This window comes from Spinacia oleracea, chromosome 2 (genome assembly GCF_020520425.1).
Source record: "Spinacia oleracea cultivar Varoflay chromosome 2, BTI_SOV_V1, whole genome shotgun sequence".
Lineage (NCBI taxonomy): Eukaryota > Viridiplantae > Streptophyta > Magnoliopsida > Caryophyllales > Amaranthaceae > Spinacia > Spinacia oleracea.
In genome coordinates, this window is record NC_079488.1 from 107292948 (window position 1) to 107313779 (window position 20832).

The 20832-nt window shown below is 34.6% G+C and overlaps 1 protein-coding gene across 1 annotated transcript; it reads left to right on the forward strand.

The window, feature by feature from the left end:
• The first annotated feature begins 13281 nt into the window (after positions 1-13281).
• LOC110786421 (auxin response factor 11) lies at positions 13282-17950 on the forward strand. Its single transcript, XM_021990981.2, has 14 exons — positions 13282-13822; positions 13927-14042; positions 14261-14356; positions 14467-14523; positions 14654-14809; positions 14903-14987; positions 15236-15326; positions 15431-15595; positions 15881-15994; positions 16085-16157; positions 16247-16397; positions 16661-17178; positions 17304-17491; positions 17571-17950. The coding sequence occupies exons 1-14, from the start codon at positions 13789-13791 to the stop codon at positions 17719-17721; spliced, it is 1995 nt and encodes a 664-aa protein (XP_021846673.1). The 5' UTR covers positions 13282-13788; the 3' UTR covers positions 17722-17950.
• The last annotated feature ends 2882 nt before the right edge of the window (positions 17951-20832 follow it).

A 20832-nucleotide genomic window follows, 5' to 3' on the forward strand; every position in this document is an offset into this window, starting at 1 on the left:
CTATCCATCACTCTCAGTTAATGGTGTGGTTAATTACACAGGAGTCAAGCTAAAAAAAAAGATGCAAAAGAAAAGTAAATGCTACTATTACATTAATTTAAAATTTAAAATGCTCTCTTCAGTGCATTTTATTTAGTTTATTGAATTAGCCCCTAAGAAACCGGAAGAGTCATTATCAATATTAGTTAAGGGGGCGTCATTTCTAACAATCCGTTTGAAACTTGATAGTGACTAACTGTAAAACTTCACAGAATTTAAAATGGGCTTGGACAATTTAACAAGGATGAATAAAGTCCATTCTACTTATAAGTAGACCTGGTTATTGGACATGGTAGTACAATGGATATAGGGTTAGGGTCAAGTTAATAGGGCTTTTATTGGTCAGGGCTCTTATTGGACAGGGCCTTTATTGGACATGGTCATTATAGGGTCAAACTTATACTACAATTATTTTAAAAATTAAAATAGTAATGATACAAAAAATTACGTGTATAGCTTCGTATTCACTTGTACTTGCACATGGCTCTTTTGTTTTTCATTTTTCATTGCTCGTTTATTAACCCGCCCACTAATGACCCGCTATTGACCCGCAACCCGCTTTTGACCCGTCCATTATCGACCCGTTAAAAATGACCCTTTTAATACCCGACCCTCTTTTGACCCGCCCCGACCCTGACCCGACCCGCCCGATAACCAGGTCTACTTATAAGGCAATGGTGGGAGTAAGATCCTATTCTTATTGGTTAGGTCTTATTTTTCATTTTATTTCAGTTCAAAAAGCATGGCCTAAGTATTTTCTAATGTGGGATAATTGATATGGGTAACATTGAGTTTCAACGTTCCCTTTCGAAGTTAATGAAATACCCAACAAACACTTGGACTTTGTTACCATGTCTGCTTTTGAGCACAATGAAAGTTTTAATAAAATCAATTGGCTACAGTGAGGAGCAACTCCTCAAACTAATAAGTTTCTCGTATGACCTCAAATAAACAATCTAATTAGTTCAGCAACGAAGTGGGTGCTTGCCTCATTTGCCCCGCGCACCTATGAAGGAAGAGGAGAGCAACACACTTTGACCAAAAAAAGATTCATCTAAAAGTCAATTGATACTATCCCTGAACCTATAATGTACTTGGAGGAGTAGCTCCCACTGTCCTTATTTGTTTGCCTCATTTTTCATTTTAATATGTTCCTAAAAAATTGTCCTATTACCATAAATGTTCATAGGATCACAACTTTACTTTCACATAAATATAAAGGGCACATCAATTTTGTCTCTTCTCAATTCTACACAACCATTCTTAATAAAACACATTTACTTTATGAGAAAAAATCTCAACTGGGAGGGATACTTGCCTATCGAGGTACGCATGCAAACTCCCGCGAGAGATTAGTCCACTCGCCAAAAGCGATGGGAACTTCTCGTAATAGAACCAAAAAAAAAAAAGTTCTCGCCAGTCAAAAAAAAGACATAAAACCTAAGTGGGAATAAAATCGTAATTCGTGGGCAAAAGGATAGATGTTGGGTTCTTAAGCATAATCTTTAATTGAATTCCATTAATATTGTTGGTTGAAATGAGGGCCAAGATGATAACCATGGATTCATTAAACAGTACTTAAACTGATTCATCATCACGGTTAATTTATTCGATACTTTGAAGATATAATTATTTTCTTACAGTCCAAGAATATATTCATATTTCATAGGACTACTATTGTTTGTAGAAGAGGTTTTTCGAATATTTTCCTAAAAAGTTATTATTATGGAATGACAATGCAGTGCTCAGTTGACTGACTTCATCATATCATTTCAAATCTTACACATTCATTCGTTATAAGGTTATACCATACTCCTTTCGCTACCACCAACGAGATTATGGCATAATAGTTAAGATTGAGAGTATGTATACAATATATCTCAAGTTCGAAACCTCCTCCACGATTTATAATCTGGATGATCCGCACCAAAAAAAGTGATTCTTTTACTACCGTCTTGGACTAGTGGTTATGATGTCACCTACATGTTCGAAATCCCTTTTCTCCCATTTTGTATTGGCCTTAGGCTCATTTGCATCAAAACAAAAGGACAAATTTCTACATTAATCAATTGTATTATGAGCATGGTACAATCAAGACTATTTCTTAGTCTATGTGCTTGGATCATATGAGCACATGTGCCTAAAGTTAGTTTTGATTATACTTTTATACTTTACAAGGAACAACTGGCTGAAAGGTGATTTGAAGATTCTCGATAATAAGCCTCTTTTTATCTTTGATTATTTATGTTTTTAAATGTATGTTCATAGTAAACCCTAACCATATCTTAATTGAAACATCTTCGACCATTATAAATATTGGGTTCTATAACTTTTATCTCTTTCTTTAAGTTTAACGTTTTGATGCGAATGAGCCACAAGAACAATATAAATTACAATCGTGGAGGGAGGTCTCTCTCCTTATTGGTGGGGTTTGAGGCTACCATTTTTCAATTTTCTATGTACTATAATACAAATTTAATTTATTGACGAGAATGCGTATGCTACTGTGATATATATCAATTCTTCGTTTACAACCAATTGAATCAAATAGAGTTATAATACGAATTACAACTTATTTGTGGGCTCACTACACTATTGAATCACAATCAATTGAATCAGATCGAGTACACCATTTAGGTTTTATACGAAATAGTCTTAATACACACAAATACTTGTCAAAGTTGTACGGAAGGAACAATCAAATCATTACGATGAAGATCATTTGATATTTTATGAATTTATGACATTTAACGACATAATTAAATGGAACTTTAATAAATAAAAAATAAGAAGGATACCCTTAATCATTTTCTTTAACTAATGGCCGGGAAAATATTCCCATCCGTGCGCTTAAATATATTGTTTATACAACAATGTGGAATCAAAGATATGTCTTCGAAGGTGCGGTTTGTAGAGATATGAGTATGTATGTACGATTTCATGATTGAGCGTGTTGTTGACAATTATACTACTTTGTATATCTTTGGTCCGATTATAAAGAGATTAATCACACATAAGCCTGGTAATTAATCTTAAAAAAGAAATAGATCGAGAGTTGGATAACTAGTCCTAACACTCATTCACACGGTCACACCTGAATTATATTCTTGACAATCTTAATATCAAAGAGTAAAAAGTGAAGTAGTCCACCAATCTTATATTTTATTCTATCTTCTTCTATTTCTACAATGCGGGACAACTAGTGCTAATACTCACAATCTCACATACAGATCATACTCTTAACACTCTATGTCCCCTTTTTTGTTACCCGTAATCCTCTTTGGGTTGTCCCTTTGATATTGCTTGGACCTTAAAATGTACTCCGTAAGTTTTCCACTTGTTCTCTCGTTATCTTTGTCTTTATGGGCCTATTTTATCAATCTATTTGCATATTTTACACTCAATTCTTAATAAATTGAATTTTAACGGTAAAGACAATTAAAAAAAGATGGAGGGAGTAATCTAATATGTATTTAATATTTAACATCTGCAAGATTGATGAAGCAGCAAAATTGAACTTAGAAGGGCAAAAGAGAAGGAAAAAAGCAATGCCACTACTCTTTTTTTTCCTTTTCTAAGAAGGTAAGATGAAGTGTTCAGCCTATCGGATCGATATATACTCTACACTGGTTAATTCGGTTCGAATAAGTGGGCTAGACACTTTAAAAGTATGAAAATGGTAAGAAAACCCTTCTCTCAAAATGCACCTACTGGAAATTAAACTCTCAACTAGTTTAAATGTGTAATCTTTTCCACTATGTCAAAATATTGCTTGGTGCGCCACTGCAACTTGCCAAGAGAATAATTACACAAACCAACATTATCCACATGATTCTTGTACTGTATACACTTTTGAGTTATATATCTATGCTGAAAAATTACCTATGAATTGTTTATCTACTTTAATTTCTATCATAGACGAAATGAAATTCTCCTGGAGATAACATATAATACGGTAAATCCAGGGATTATATATTCCACGAGATAGAAAGCACTTGCACTATCATTATCATAATATAGGGTAATTTATCACAATATCTTGCAAATAATACTATATGGAGTAGTAATATATTTCGTACAGTATGTTATCAAAATGTACCAAGCAAAGGTTGGTCTAATGGTAAAAGTTTGGCCTTATAACTTCAAGGTTATGAGATCAAACCCCACTAGGGGCTCTCTTTGGGAGTGAGGATTTCCCCTATAATCCCCCCCTCACTTCCAATGAGTCAGACCTGCAAAGCTGGTTAGAAATACCTGTGTCACTGTGTGAGGTACCAGTGTAGTAGGGTATTATGATACTACGCTATCTCCGTTTTATAAAGATCTTTACAAATGCTATTTGCACAGATATTACTATAAAAGAGAAAAGTTGGTTGAATATATAAAAAAAAGGATAAAGTAAAAAAAATGTGTAAAAAAAAAATATGTGGCGTAAGGAAAAAAAATGAATAAAGTGAATGAAAAATTGTAAATATTTTGGAGTAAGAAAGGTAAGGTAGTAAATTTTTCTGTCCAAAAAAAGAGAAACAAAGTGCATGTAAAAGCATTATGAAACGGACTAAAACGAAAAGTGTAATATAGTGATATACTGATACACGGAGTAGTAAGCTTTTGCAATTTCATTATCAAACCGTGGGGGTTTTATTACCCATAATATTGTCGATTTAGAAGAAAACATTGAGATTAATATTTTTAAGGACGTTCTTTGTAAAGATATGTATTCAAAGTGAAAAAAAAAAAAAACAAACAAGTATAAATTGTCGGCATTTAAACAATTGGATAGACAACTTGTAAGTAAGATACTTCCTCTGTCTTTTAATAATCGCAACGTTTGGACTTTTGCCACTATTCATATAATCTACTTTGACTATTCGTAGTGTTTTTTTATATAAGATAAAACATAGTCATATGGGATCTTGTTAGATTCGTCTAAATGTGTATTTTCAAAATATCAACTTTTTATAATTTTTGCATAAAGAGAATTTAAGATATAAATGATCAAAGTTGTGCATTGGCATGCGTGAAACTAACAAACGTTGCGAGTATTAAAAGACGGAGGAAGTATTAAACATGGGCATGGGCCGCACCCGTCATCAAGAAAGAGTACACTTAACAAGTATAAAGGAAGTTCCACCTTAAAACCATGTGGCAATAATGGGAGTATCGGAGTAGTTCATTAGCCTTATTAAGTGATTAGTTTTCTTCTCTTTTATCAATGTGAGACTGTTACACGTGATGTTTTATGAGTTAGATCTTAATATAAGAGAAGAAACATCATAATTTTCACCACAATGTTGCATGACGTGAGGGACATGGTCCACGACATGTATAAGATTTCAAAATCAATACTCTCAAGACCCAAGAGTGGTTTCTACACTTGAGCAACAATTTTGAAATTCTTGGAAAAATAGAGTCTATATTTCTAGTGGAAAAATCAATTACTCACCAACCACATAGAGTTGCACGGCACCAAACATACAGTGAATTAAAATCCAATCAAAATTAGAGGTGTACTATTTGGTTTTGGATCCTCTAGAGTTCTAAAATAACTCTACAAGGTAGAGTTTGAGCATATCAACCATTGATTGAAAAATCAATGGTTTATATATTATCTTTTCAAAATTCCCCCTATTTTTTCTCATCAATATGTGCCCTTGATTTTAAAATGTATGATTTAGATAAAACTCTACCTTGTAGAGTTTTATTAAAACTCTAGAGGATCCGGACTCGTACTATTTAGTGTAAAATGTTATTCATAAAAATATTTTTTACATTCTCAATTATTTTCCGTTAGTTGTTTTGAAAAAAGTTTTTATCGACGATGGAAATTCACTCTCAACGACGTAAACTATTTTCGTTTTTAAAAGATATTGAAACCATTTTTTCTCCTTACTCAGTGATAACATATTTAAGATCGTATTTTATTTCTTAAATTATTTTTCAATAAAAATGTTTTTCGACCAATTAAACGCGGCCTAGAGCTGTATAATGCAGTAAATGGGGTGACCCAAAACATATGGCAGGTGTAGGATCCAATGAATAAGTGAAATTTCAGTCATGAATTATGTCAATTTCAAAAGGCTGAAAATATCAATCATACAAGGGGGCATAAAATAAATTTGAGAAAAAAAGAAAAAGAAAAAGAAAAAGAAAAAGAAAGGATGAGATGAAATATTTGTGCAGGGTAAACTCCAAACCAATAGGACTGCCTGCCATAAAGCAGACACCTGATAGCGACTCCTTACGGAGTACTCCGTATATATATTCAACCTGTCACTCTGTTATACGCTCTACTTCACTAACGCCGTCAATGGTACTAACGGAGTAACGGCCGTTGTTGGGAGACTATAGTGGCGATTTTGTGGTGATTTTTAAAAAAAAATTACTTCGTACGAAATACTAAACCATTCACATTTTTCACATGATATACTAACCCTTTCACATTTATGGTAGTCTCCTAACAATGGGAGTTACTACGTTAGAGCATGTTTATGAAACTCCAAATTTTGGTATTCAAGATAAAAAAGTGAATAAAAACTAATAAAAGAGATAGAGAGATAAAAGAGAAAAAGAAGAGAGATAATGAAACTGTTTAAGAATTGATGTTTATGAACAAAAAATGGGAAATCAATTTCATGTATGGTAGACTTGACATGTGGCATAAGAGGGACCAAACAATATTGTTTATTTTTAAAAATGCAAAGTGACATGTTAGAGATAGTGTTTTAAGTGCAAATTGACATTTTAGAGACGGTGTTTGGTAAATGTTGTCAAATATTGTTGTTATTGGATTTGGTGTTTATATTTTATTTGGTTGAAGTCCAAACTCTGGTAATTGATAAAAATGCTCTTAGTACCACACGTGCAAACCCAGTGGCGGAGTCACACACGTGCAAGGGGGTCCACTGACCCCCCAAAGAAAAATTGAAAAAAAAAACCTTATAGCTGAGAGCTAAGAGACTTGTAATAATATAGAATTCATCTCTTAGGTAATACTAAAAAAAAAATCAGCTCCGCATATATAACTATGGGATAAGCCTAAAAGAACAGTCTTTAGAAGCAACTGGTCCCTTAGAGTTTTGAATAACAGATCAGTATCCAAAATCCAAATTCAATTCAAATCAAAAAATCAGTTTATTAAATACCTGCTCTCTTAGATTAAGTTATTCTTTTCCCCACATATGAAACCCGTAGAGAATAATTGTAATAATTTTGTAGGTATTTGATTGTAATATGAATATTTATTAATTTTAGGATGATACATTTTTTTTTTAGTTTATATTGTGTGTTGTGGAAGATCACCAGACACAACACTCTAAAAATCCTAGATACGCCACTACCGACACCCCGAAAAGAAAATCCTGGCTCCGTCACTGTTAGTACCATTTGTTGGGAGACTATCATAAACCTTTCACATAAACCTTTCCAATTAGTATATCCTTTCACATTTTTTCATTGAAACATTAAATCTTTCACACTTACCCAGTGTCATATTTTGGATAAAAGTGAAAACACTATCAACAAAAGTAAATTGCATTGTTTAAATAAAAAATTAAGGAATCTTTATCAATATTAATTAGTTGTTAAATCGCGTGCAGGGGCGGATCTTCTGTCTGACGAGTAAGGGCCTGCCCCCCCCTCAAATCTTGGCCCAAATCACACAATAACAAGTAAATGAGTAAAACAGGCCAACTTCATGGTAACTGACCTCCCTAAAAACTTGGCAGCAGTAACACATGGAACTATTTGAGTATTTACATCCGATTACATAATGAAAAAGTGTTAAATTTAGGTGGGTCTCAGGCATAAAGGTGCCACTAAAATGAGGGAGAAAGAGTAAAAAGAGAGAGAAAGGAGCATTAATTAGACAAGAAGATAGATAAAAAGAGTAACATATAGAGTAATAGAGATAGAAAGAAAGATACGGAGCTCATTGTGAGTAATTCATTAATACAAAGTGTTTCACTTAACAATAAATTAACAATGTTTTACGTTAACTAAATTAATAATAATGTGTTACATATGCATAATAGAGTTTAAATTTGGTATTCGTATCGGCTTAAATTTACAAAATAGAGTTTTTTTTCCGATCCGCCGATCCGGCCCCCCCAAAAAAAGTAGTCAAGATCCGCCACTGATCGCGTGCATGATACCAAATGTAAAGAATAAAAAGGGGCGGAGGGAGTAACTTTTACGGAGTACTGATTATCAACCTCGTAATACTTTTAAGGGCAAGGTTTTACTGAAAATTTTTAGCTGCACCTGGATGGCTGGATGTATTGTGTACTTGAGAATATTTTTATATTTATTAACGGTCTTTTTGACATTTTCTTCTCACATAGTATGCATATAAGGGGATAATTGTGAGATGTGAATTATACACCTTGGTACACCCTACAAATGTTGGACTTTTACGGAGAGGTGAATGAAAAATAGAAAATCGATAAGAGTAGTCTGTACTCTGTATAATTTACTCGATTAAATGTAAACCCACGTTAAATCTGACCATACATAAGCCTGCCAAAGTTTTAACCTTTCTTCAATGTTAGCCATATTATTTTTCCATTTTATGACAACAAATCTCAACCCACAAATGTAGTATTACCTCTCACATGTGAACTCATATAGTCATACATTTCTTTCAATCTGGAATGATCACAAACATCCTCGTTGGTCCTTTTTCACTGAACTCCTAAAACGAGGTTGATCTTTCTTTAGGTAGTTAAAAGCATCTCTAACAGTAAGTCAATTTTTAAATTAATTTGTCATGCCACATAATATTTCAAGTAAATTCTCTTTATAGCTGGTTAGTACCATAGTGGTTAGCTACTAGCTTGATATTTAATGTAGTCATATTTGTCGGTCAATATTTAAATTTAATTTAAGTTAATATTATTTCATTGGCCAAGTTTTTTCAAGCAAATTAGCTTATTTAAGCTAGTTTGCTTGGCCAACCTATTTTATCATTTCAACTCCAGTGATCAAGCTAGTAGCTTGAAATTCCTAAAAATTACAAGTCCTTATCTACAACTATTGGAGAGGCTCTAATAAATTAATATTGTTGGTACGTTTATTCCAAATAACTCTTCAAATCCTCTCCAAGTTTTCTTTATGTCAAATTGTCAATGGACTTTTCTTAAAAATTAATTGTGACGGATTATGGGTAGGATCTTTTCCTTATAATCAATAATACCATGTAAATTACTAGTTAATCTTGCTATAATTCTCACTAATCATATACGTAGTAGAATGTACCCTTTTTAAACAACAAAATCCCTTTTATTAAGTCATTAGTGAGTCCTCATTCATCGTGTATCTAAGGGTTTACACACATCCGTTTTCCTAAGGTGAAAATAACCAACTTCAATTTGCTTCTTTAGTAAAAATTTACACGAGATTGAAAAGAGGTAAATCTTTCTATTACAAACAAAAAAATTAGATGCAAATCATTTGCATTATTGTTACACCGGATCAATAGTCTCTGTTAGTGAAAAAGATTGTAGAATGTACACAACGACACAAGATACTTATTAATTTATTTAAATAATGTATCATATGCAATGATCGTAACTTTACTGCTTATTTGATTCAATTTTTATATATTTGTCAGATTTAAATTACTTATACAATATTGCATGACTTTTTAATTTTTATGAATGAATTAATTTTGATCGATAATCTAACCGGGATTAACTTTACATAACATGCGAACCACAAAGGAATTTCACCTTGTTAACTAGATTAAGATGATTATTGCATGTAAAAGTAAAATTTATCATACAAACTCACCCTCGAAAGAGTATCTAAATTCAACGGATTTTTCATGAAATACCCCCGAATTTTGGCGTAATTCACCAAATGCCCATCGACTTTCAGAAATTCACCAAATGCCCCTCACAAATGACTTAATACCCAAAATACCCTTACTAATGATGCGCCGTTAGTCCTCCGTTAACCTAATTTTCAAATTCACCAAATACCTCTATTTTAATACTTATTTCACCAAATACCCTTATTCAGAAACTTAATTCACCAAATACCAATAACTTAAAATTACTCATTTTGATGCTCAACGACTAGTTTTTGTGTTTGAAAATTAGCCGTTGCTTATTGTTTGCTTATAAATACTCTTTTTCTGACGATTTATTGTAGTTTTCCTATTATGTTGTTAATTTCATATCATTTTTGTCATGAGTTTTCTTTCAAAATCATCATCCACACCCAATGAGTCCACATATGTAAGATTCCCAAATAAATTTTGTTATCATGGGAGAAAATTTGACATCCGAATATCTGATACAACACTCAATCTGAAGCTCCGGTACAACACTAAAACAGAAAACACTCCTAAAAACACCTCAAAACGTCGCAACTCTTCAAGAAAATAGCTACTTCTTTTGTACCTTATTCTTTATGTGACCAATTAATTATATTTACCACGCAATCGGAAGGTATTCCTTTTTCAATATGGGAAATATCTTTAACATATGCAAACAGATTAAAAATAAAGCTCTTATTAATTTTATTCTAACGCATATGTTCCAGCTACCTCGGCTTCTATTGCTTCCATGCCACATATTTAACGTTAACTCCCTTTTGTCTTCTGTCTCTACTGCCTCCAAACATCTTTCTTCAATCTCCTAACTTTCTCTCAACCTTACAGTCGAGGCATAAAGGTTTTCCCACTTTTCTTTTGAGCTAGGTCCTATTGACATGGTCAGATTTATGGACAAATGTCTATTTTTGGATTTGAGGGAACAAGAAAAAAAAATGAAACTAAGGTATGTTCCAAAGCTCATGAACCAGTGAAAAAACATGAATCTTGGCACAAAGATTTGCCTCCAAACTCAAGATTTTCACATCATGAATCCAAGTTGAAATCGAGGTTGTGATAAAAATGTATGTGTTATTGAACTTGATTTCTTAGTTTCTTTACCATTCGGACAATAAGAAAATTAAGGTGTTAGCTTTAGATTGAATTACTTCAGCTTCACTTACATAAGATCCCTTTGAAAATGGGGTTTTTTGGCCTTTTGCTCAGCTAAAGTGCATTGTCTTTACTGGATGAGGCCTGAACTTATTGGATCATAATTGAAACTTACTGAGTGTTGTATCGGAGCCTCAGATGGAAATTTCCTCCCATAATATTAGAAATTGTTTGGGACTCTTACATATGTGGATTCATGGGTGTGGATGATGATTTTGAAAGTAAAACTCATGACAAAAATGATATAAAATTAACAAAACAATAGAAAAACTACAATAAATAGTCAGAAAAGGGGTTTTTATAAGCAAACAATAAGCAACGGCTTATTTTCAAACATAAAAACTAGCCGCTGAGCATCAAAATGGGTAATTTTAAGTTATGTGTATTTGGTGAATTAAGTTTCAGAATAGGGGTATTATATGAAATAAGTAATAAAATAGGGGTATTTGGTGAATTTAAAAATTAGGCTAACGGAGGACTAACGGCGCGTCATTAGTAAGGGTATTTTGGGTATTAAGTCATTTGTGAGGGGCATTTGGTGAATTTCTGAAAGTCGAGGGGCATTTGGTGAATTACGCCATAATTCGGGGGTATTTCATGAAAAATCCGTAAATTCAATGAACATCCCTTTTTCTCACAATGAAGCTCCATCAATGCCCAAAACCGTCATTTCTACGCGCGGTGCAAACAAACTCTTCGGCTTCCACACTGCCCCCGTACTTTGTGGTCCCCTTTTATAATTTTAACATTTTGAAGTGGAATTTTTATTTATTGTTAAAGTAGAGTCAATCGGCCCATTTCAAACGAATGATCTACTTTTTGATTGCTCTAAACATTAGGACTATACGTCTATACAATTACAAAAATTTTAATGATTTAAGTGTAACATACTTGTATTAAATACATAAATCAATACTCCATAGAACTAAACAAAATAAAAACAAAATATAAAACAATGAATATTACATTTTTCCTATTATAAATGTTACAAACTTGTAGTATAAAATTACTATCCAAAAAAAAAAAACTTGTACTTATATATACTCCGTTTACTCGTATTAGAACAAGATAATTGATTTCATTTTACTCGTATTAGAACAAGATAATTGAAGTTATGTTGGTGTTGATACATTATGCCATCTATCACTAGGCTATCCATCTCTTTTCTTTTTTAAACTCCGTGACGGTCAAAGTGCACCGACCATTTCTATACGGAGCGAGTATTCCTCAAATGATTCTTTTAAGAGCCCACAGTTTTATTAAAGACACAAATCAAAGGAACTTGCCAAATAACGAAAAAAATATATCAATGAATATTACATTTCCTATGTCAAGTGTTACGGAGTATAAACTTGTATAAATTGGATCTCATATATGATCTGTTTACTTGTATCATCTCTATTATATTTCCCTTATTCTTATTTATATGACACAATGGAGTTTTAGGCACTATTCACACAAACACCTTTGACACCCTTTTGTGGTTTATACATAAGAAAAAACATAGTCGTGTGGGGTCTTATTAGATTCGTATCATTAAATATTATTTAAATATCAACTTTTTATAATTTTTTCCGATTCACAATTAAAGATATTAATATTTGAAACCTTGCATTGGCAAACGTGCCTAAATAATTGTGTCATTTAAAAAAGAACGGAGGAAGTATAATTGAAAAGCTGAAGTTATTTTAATAAATCTATTTTTAGTATCCCCTTGGATTACTAAAATACCCTTCATAATATAATAACAACCTACCCAATAGGAAAGCCCAAAGAAACATTTTAATCAATCTAACCCCTTAAATAAATTCTTATAATTTTAATCAATATGTTTATATGCTATATAACTTATATGTTTCTTATATTCGCACACATCACATTCATATTATATTTTTTACATGTTATTTCAGATTTAAATATAATAACAAAATCTATTTCTTATATTCGCACGCATCACGTGCATATAAGACTAATAACAACACAACTGAAGGAATGCTATATTGATATATTTCGCCGTCTCTCACTAGGTTACCCATCCCTTTTTCTTTTTTAGTTAAATGGGTCACCCTTCCTTAACCGTGGTTAAATCTCCCTCAAATTTTTCTTTTAAGTAACACATACTTGTATTAAAAACATAAATCAATATAACTTGCCAAAAAAAAAAAAAATTAGACATTAAATTTCGTATTTTAAATGTAATAAAATTGTATAAATTTGGTCCTATATATTCTGTCTACTCGTATCAGAACAAGATAATTGATGTAATGTTGATATTGATATATTTTCCCCTTCTCCCACCCCGGTTACCCATCATTTTTCCTTTTTGTTAAACGGGGCACCCATCCTTAACCATAGTTAAATATCCCAAAAATAACCCAAGTGAGTAGAATAAAAGGAGGGAGGTGAAAGTGTTTTTTGGGATTTGGTAAGAAGGCCAAAAAAAATGAGACACTGGCTTTTAAGGGGAAGAAGCTTTGGGAACTGGGTTTAACAAACGAGGTTTGGGTTACTAATTGTAGAGAGAGTAAGAGGAGAGAGTAAGAGGAGAGAGAAAGAGGCAGCTTCTGCAACTCACCACCAACCTCTATCTAATTAGGGTGTTATTTAATCTAATTTACTCCTTATTAATTACTGCTATTACACAAAAACCCCATTCGATTTTCATCTCTATTAAATTAAAATAAATCCCCATTTCACTTTAATCCAATTTTCTGGGGAGAATTTCAGTTTCATTTTATTGAAGCTTTCAGTTGCCCTCTTCAATGGCGGAGCGTCGGAATAATGAAGCTTTTGCAGGTAATTTGCAGGCGTAATTCTGGTATTATTTAAGTATCAAATTGGAAAAAGAATTCTGGGTTTTTTTTTATATTTAATCTGGAGTCATTAAAATTGATGAATAGGTATGGGAGGTGAAGCACTGTATACAGAGCTATGGAGGGCATGTGCAGGGCCGCTGGTGGATGTTCCACAGATAGGAGAGAGAGTATTTTACTTTCCACAGGGTCACATGGAACAAGTACTTTTTTTTAAAATTTATTTTCCCTTCCCATTATTTTACTCTGTATTTTACCTTTGTTATTATTTTTCGATTCGGAAAGAAAACCAATCACCCGTTTTGATCGTTGGTTACATATTATATTGTTACTTTGATTGATTTGCATTTCGCGTTATTATTGAAAATTTGAGAATTATGAGTAATTTTTGGGGGTGGGTTTTTCGTGTTTTGGTGGGTAGTTGCAAGCAACAACAAACGAGGAATCGGATGAACAAATCCCACGTTTTAATCTGCCTTCAAAGATACTTTGTCAAGTTCTGGACATTGTACTAAAGGTAATTTCGCCTTTTTTTTTGTGTGGTTGTTGCTCTTTTTGGACATTATTATTGTTTGCTGGTATGAGACAGAAATCAATTAATTAATTTTGGGTAATTTCTATTATTAGGCTGAGCCGGAAACAGATGAAGTGTATGCCCAGATTACTTTAGTACCAGAAAAAGATGTAAGATTGTGTTTGATCACTAATAGAGTAGACTACTTCCTTGTAGGGTTTATTGAAGAATTTCTAATTTATGATGATATACTTATATAGTAAAGTTGTGGATCATGGAATTTTTGTATTTGTATTGTAGCAAGATGTTGAGCTTAAGAGTTCTGATTCGAGTTTAGTTGATCCCCCAAGGCCGAAAGTCCAGTCCTTCGTTAAGATATTAACTGCTTCGGATACTAGCACTCATGGAGGATTCTCGGTTCTTCGCAAGCATGCCAATGAATGCTTGCCTCCTTTGGTAATTTCAATTGTTAAACGTAGTAGAATGTTTTCGAGTTGTTTTGATGTATTTTGTTGCTTATTTTGCTTTGAATGAATCTGATTTGTTAAGGATATGAGCCAACCAACACCAACCCAAGAGCTAGTTGCAACGGATCTTCATGGATATGAGTGGCATTTTAAACATATATTTAGAGGTATTAACTAGAGAGTTCCTTTGCTTATTTAAAATTTTCCTTGTATTTATGAATCTTGCTTGCATGACTCATGAATGAATCAAACACAACCATGTGCCCGTGTCCAAGAACCATACTCTTGCTAGTATTTTTATTGTGGTCCAAAATGAAGTGTCCATACTACCCATGTCAAAGTGTTCAGGGTCAGACACGGGTACTTGAGGTAAAAAGAAAAGTTGATTTAGCGTTGTTCATGCTAATTTGCACAGGTCAACCCCGTAGACATTTGCTCACGACTGGGTGGAGTACCTTTGTAACTTCTAAGCGTTTAGCTGCCGGAGATGCATTTGTTTTCTTAAGGTATTGAGGGATGGGACTTTTCTGGTTGTAAATTACTTGGGTAACTAAGGTGCATTTGTTTGTGACAGCTAAAAAAAGCTCATCACTGACCATATATCATGTAGAGGTGATAATGGCGACCTACGAGTTGGTGTTAGGCGGCTTGTCCGTCAACAAAGCCCTATGCCTCCATCTGTTATATCGAGCCAGAGTATGCACCTTGGGGTTCTTGCTACTGCCCGCCATGCGGTTAACACCTGCAGCATGTTCACCGTTTACTACAAGCCCAGGTTGGGTTTCTTATCTTTTGTCAAGTGCTTGTTTATGTTGAATTGGTAAAGATTGATACTCAGTTTAGGCTCTGTTCTATTCGACTTATTTTGTCTGAACTTATATTATTTGAACTTATCTGAAAAAACTTATTTTGTCCGAAATAAACTATCTGGGTGTAAAAATATCTGAAAAAAACTTATTTTTGCTGAACTTATATTATCTGAACTTATTTTGTCTGTAATAAGTTAAAAGAAGTCGAACATAACAGAGCTTATGTGCTTACTTATGCTTCCTTTCCTTAGGTCTAGTCAGTTCATTGTTGGTGTAAACAAGTATCTTGAAGCTGTAAACCATAAATTCTCTATTGGCATGCGCTTTAACATGAAGTTTGAGGGAGAAGACACACCCGAAAGGAGGTATATTTTCTCTTTGGCTTATTGATTAATTATTTGGCCTTGTTGACTTTGCTTGAGATTGATCAAGTTTTCATATTTCTCTTTGCGCAGGTTTACTGGGACCATTGTCGGGGTTGAAGATGTTTCAGCTCAGTGGTCAGGCTCTAAATGGCGGTCACTGAAGGTTGAATATAATTGCTAGACAATGACTATGGATTGGCCTACTTTATCTTCTTTTTTTGATGCTCATTTCTTCGTTGATCTCTTCTTTAGGTTCAATGGGATGAAGCTGCTGCATTTCATAGGCCAGATAAGGTCTCCCCTTGGGAAATCGACCCCTTTGCTGCTTCTATTCCTGTCAATCCTACTCCACCACCAACACAGAAGACCAAGAGATCCCGACCTAGTGATCTGCCCATAACTGGTGAGAATTATTTTGTCAGTTCAATCCAACCATATTAACCTTCTCTTCTGTTCGACTTATTTTGACTTATTTCAGACAAGATAAGTTCACAATAAGTTCAGATAAGTTCAGTTAAGTTAAGTTTTTTCAGACATTTTTACACACAAATAAGTTGATTTCAGATAAAATAAGTTCAGATCAGTTCAGTCAAAATAAGTCGAATAGAACGAAGCAGTGGGCCTGTGTGATCTTTTCGTAATATTTCAAAGTGATTAAAATTGTAGATATCACTGGTGGTTCTGCTGCATCAAACTTTTGGTATGGATCAGCGCATACCAATGATTTCAGTAGTCCCAGGAATCAGCGAGATAATATTTGGACTCCTACTTATGGAGGAAATTCGTTGAGGTTTGACAAAAAAGATGATAGCAAAGCTTCATCAGTTCAGTCATGTTCAACTCCCTCAACCTATCCATATCTTGCACCTTCAAGACTTGGAGCTGATAATTCAGTGCAGGTGAACAATGGTGGAAAATCACCAGGAAGTTGTCGTTTGTTTGGAATTGAACTGAGAAACAGCTCTTACATAGCTCCTACTCTGGAAAAAGTGACTGTTTGTCCTGAAAATTTGTCAAACGGGGCTAAAGTAACGGATGATACAAGTGCTGGGAAGGCTGATGAGGTTCAGAATACTCAAGTTGCGGAACCATTGAAAGAGCTAAATGAAGCTATCTCTGATGCATCGCAGAAGGAAACACCGACTAAGCAACTTTCTCAATCTTCTACGAGGAGTCGTACTAAGGTGAAATTCTTATCATTTGACTCCGCTCTTATATGAATGTTGTTATTTCTTTGTTTAAATGTTGGTAAGAGAGTGTAATGTTTTTCTGATTATATGTGGTATTCCTTTGTTGTTACAATTGAAAGGTACAAATGCAAGGTGTTGCTGTTGGTAGGGCAGTGGATTTGACAATGCTAGAGGGATATGATGAACTTATATGTGAGCTAGAAAAGATGTTTGATATAAAGGGTGAACTTCAAACCCGAAATAAGTGGGCCGTTGTTTTCACTGATGATGAAGGTGATATGATGCTTGTAGGCGATGATCCGTGGGAGTAAGTGTTAATTATCACAACTTTTTTTCATCTTCTTGAAACAATTACTTGATTTTGTTTTAATTTAATTTTTATTCAGGGAGTTTTGCAATATGGTGAGAAAGATCTTAATATACTCGAGCGAGGAAGTGAAGAATATGAGTAGCAAAAGCAGACTGTGTTCACCATCAGCAGAGGAAGGCACTGTACTTAGTCTGGGGACGGAGCAGAAGTCCGAAGCTCACGACTGATGAGTAGGTAATAATGTCGGTCTTTTTTACGAGGGTAGGACTCGAAAATGTGCTTGAACCGTTACGTTTAAGTTTTAGAATAGTTGGTGCTAATTGTGTATAACTTGCCTTGGTGTGCCTTTTGGTTTCTCAGCTTGTAATATAAATATGGGATGCCTGATGCCCTGATTGTGCTTTTGACGATTTGGCAAGTGGAAAACTTTAATTTAAATGTTGTCTTATCGACTAATTTTCCCTGTAATTATCGCGGATGACCCTAAACCGGCGTAAATCAATCTCCCTCCCATTGTGGATCATGATTAATTAGAGAAGAGTTACTAATGGAATGACTATTACAAATGATGTTTTGGATGCTGATTGTTTTGTTGTGTTAGGAGTATATTCAGTGTTTGGTGTGCGAGAATTTTAGTGTCTCTCAACTAGAGTGGAATTCTAATAATAGCCACTAATGGTGGATATTTTTTTCCCCAAATTAACTGGGGGCAAGAAAGTCTTTTTCTTTAAATTTGACTAGGTAAAGTTTTTTTTTTTTTTTGTTTGGTAAAAGCTGGGATATCCAAATGATAGAGACATCCCAAGATACGGAATTTAGTATGTTTTCTAGTAGTCAATTCTGAAAGCTTTGGTAAACATGGAACTTCCTATGAAGTATGATTCCATTTTTGACTAGGCATTTATGCAAATATTATTACTTCATGTTTTTTTTTTTTTGTTTAGGACCGGCCGGGATGATAAATCTATCTCATAGGTCGCTAAAAAACCAACAAGTATAAGGGCCATTCCAAGCTATTTATTTATTTATTTATTTATTATTATCTGTCTATAATTATATACGAAAATATACATCAGAAATGACACATGTCAATTTATAATTTAATTAAACACTAGTGAAAAACTGAAAATCGGGAATAAAAATCGCGAAGATTGAATGATCAGGTGGAGTCATGGTAATGTTGATGGGCATTGCAGTAGAACACGCAGACGCAAAGGGCATGATATACCATCTCAGTTTGCTAACCAACTTTGACATTATTATCCAAGGGGGGAAATCTGAAATGGTTCCATGAACTTTGAGGGAACAAATAAAGACATAGGAGTATGGTTGATTGGATATTTGGATTTCACGGGACAACAAAAAAGAAGGAAAAGGGTATGAACCCTTACCATAAGTCTAATACGAAGTATATTTTGTAAACATTTTTGTATGTGATTTTTCCCCCTTAAAATAAGTGTATCGTTATTCGATATCCTCGTTAACTAAAATCGCACGCATGTATTACGTGAAAGTACAGTTTTGCCCGTGCTAGGAACATGGGAGCTGGATAGTAGTGTGTGTAGCAGTGTAGGATGAACCTGAATTAGTCTCTCTTGAGCCAAAGGAAAAGGTGATGTCACTCGTGTGGTTAAGCCGTTAGCAAAATGAGGTAATCAAATTTATGGAGGGCAATAGGAAATTGCAACTACTATTTGCTCTTTTTCAAACCCACAAATTTGCAATTTGCAACTACATTCTCAATACCCCCTTTAGTCCTCTACATTTCGAGATACTAGTCATTATATACGATGGCTATATGAGTATTGAGTATATATTATATGTTGAAATTGTCGTATCTTGAAAATTAAAAAATAAAAAACTAGAGAAAGTAATGATGGTTTTTTTTTTCACTTAAATTAAATATCACGAAGAACATATCTATAACTCCATAACAAAGGGTATCTCTAAAGTCATCAAATTTTGTATTATTGGTTATTTATTCTCCGTATTCTTTGTTATGTAAGAAGTATAAGTTTATAACCAATATATGAGTAATATTTGCATTACTGGTTATTGTGGAGTTGGTGGATTTGGTGGTTAACTCACCGACTTTGAGGTCACAAGGTCGAGTCCATCAAATACGAAATGTTAGGGAGTGATTCAAATGAAAACCTCGCTCAGTATATTCCCTTCTTCTTATTTAGTAAAAAGTATTAACAAGGGCGATTAGTTTGGTAAGTTTAAAAATCCACAAGAAAATTACAATTATAACACTTTAAAAATGATACTTCCAATTAGAAAGTGTTGTGGGAACTTTGTTGGTGCTGACGTGTCACCTTTTCCATGGAGGTATCAAATATGCGATGGCACGATTTTCCTAGAACCTACAAAACAAGGGAAAGTCTAGAGAGAAGGCAGAGCTATGTTGCTTTGTAATGTGTAATCTATTGAGGAGAAAGAAAACCTGCCCATTTTTTTCCTGAAAAATGGGTGTCTTTATAAGGGGGTGTTTGGTTGGGGGTAATAATCAAAGGGAAAGAGAATGGGCTACAATCATTCCCTTTATTATTGTTTGTTAGGCCTCTTTTATCATTCCCTTTACCCTTTTTCATTTTTGAGTTTACCCCAAAACCCTCTACCTTCATTCCCCACCCCCCCCCCCCCCAAGACTTTTCCATTCCCTTTCCCATCTTCACTTCCCCCACCTACTCTCTCTCTCCTCTAACCCTAGATCTAACCTCCGACCACGCAACCACCAACTTCCGGCTACCGACCGCCGATAACGACCATCCCCGCCAACACATCCACACCGGCAGAGGGAGGGGGGTCACGACAGAGGGGAGAGGGAGAAGGAGCGGCGGCTACAGAGGGGAGGGGAAGTGCCGACGACGTCGATAGAGGGGAGGGGGAGTGCCGGCGACGTCGACAGAGGGGAGAAGGAGAAGGAGTGGCGGCTACAGAGGGGAGGGGGAGTGACGGCGACGTCGATAGAGGGGAGGGGAAGTGGCGGCGTTGTCGACAGAGGGAGAGGGAGTGGCGGCGACAGAGGGGCGAGGGAGGAGGGGCGGCGACATAGGTGGAGGCGGGCGGTGGGCGGCGGTAGGAGGCGGTTGGCGGCGGTCGGAGTGGTGAGAGAGGGTGAATGGAAAAAATTGAATAAAAGCATTCCAAACAACTTTTTAAATCAAAGGGAATGATTTCCATTCCCCTTCTATCCCATTCTTGATTCCATTCCGTTTACCCCGTGCGAACCAAACGGCCCCTAAGGCTTTAGACTAGGGGAACCCCTAATGGAGAAAGCCTATGATTGGCTGATCATTCTTGGAATAACAAGTGTCACATCAGTTGTGATACAT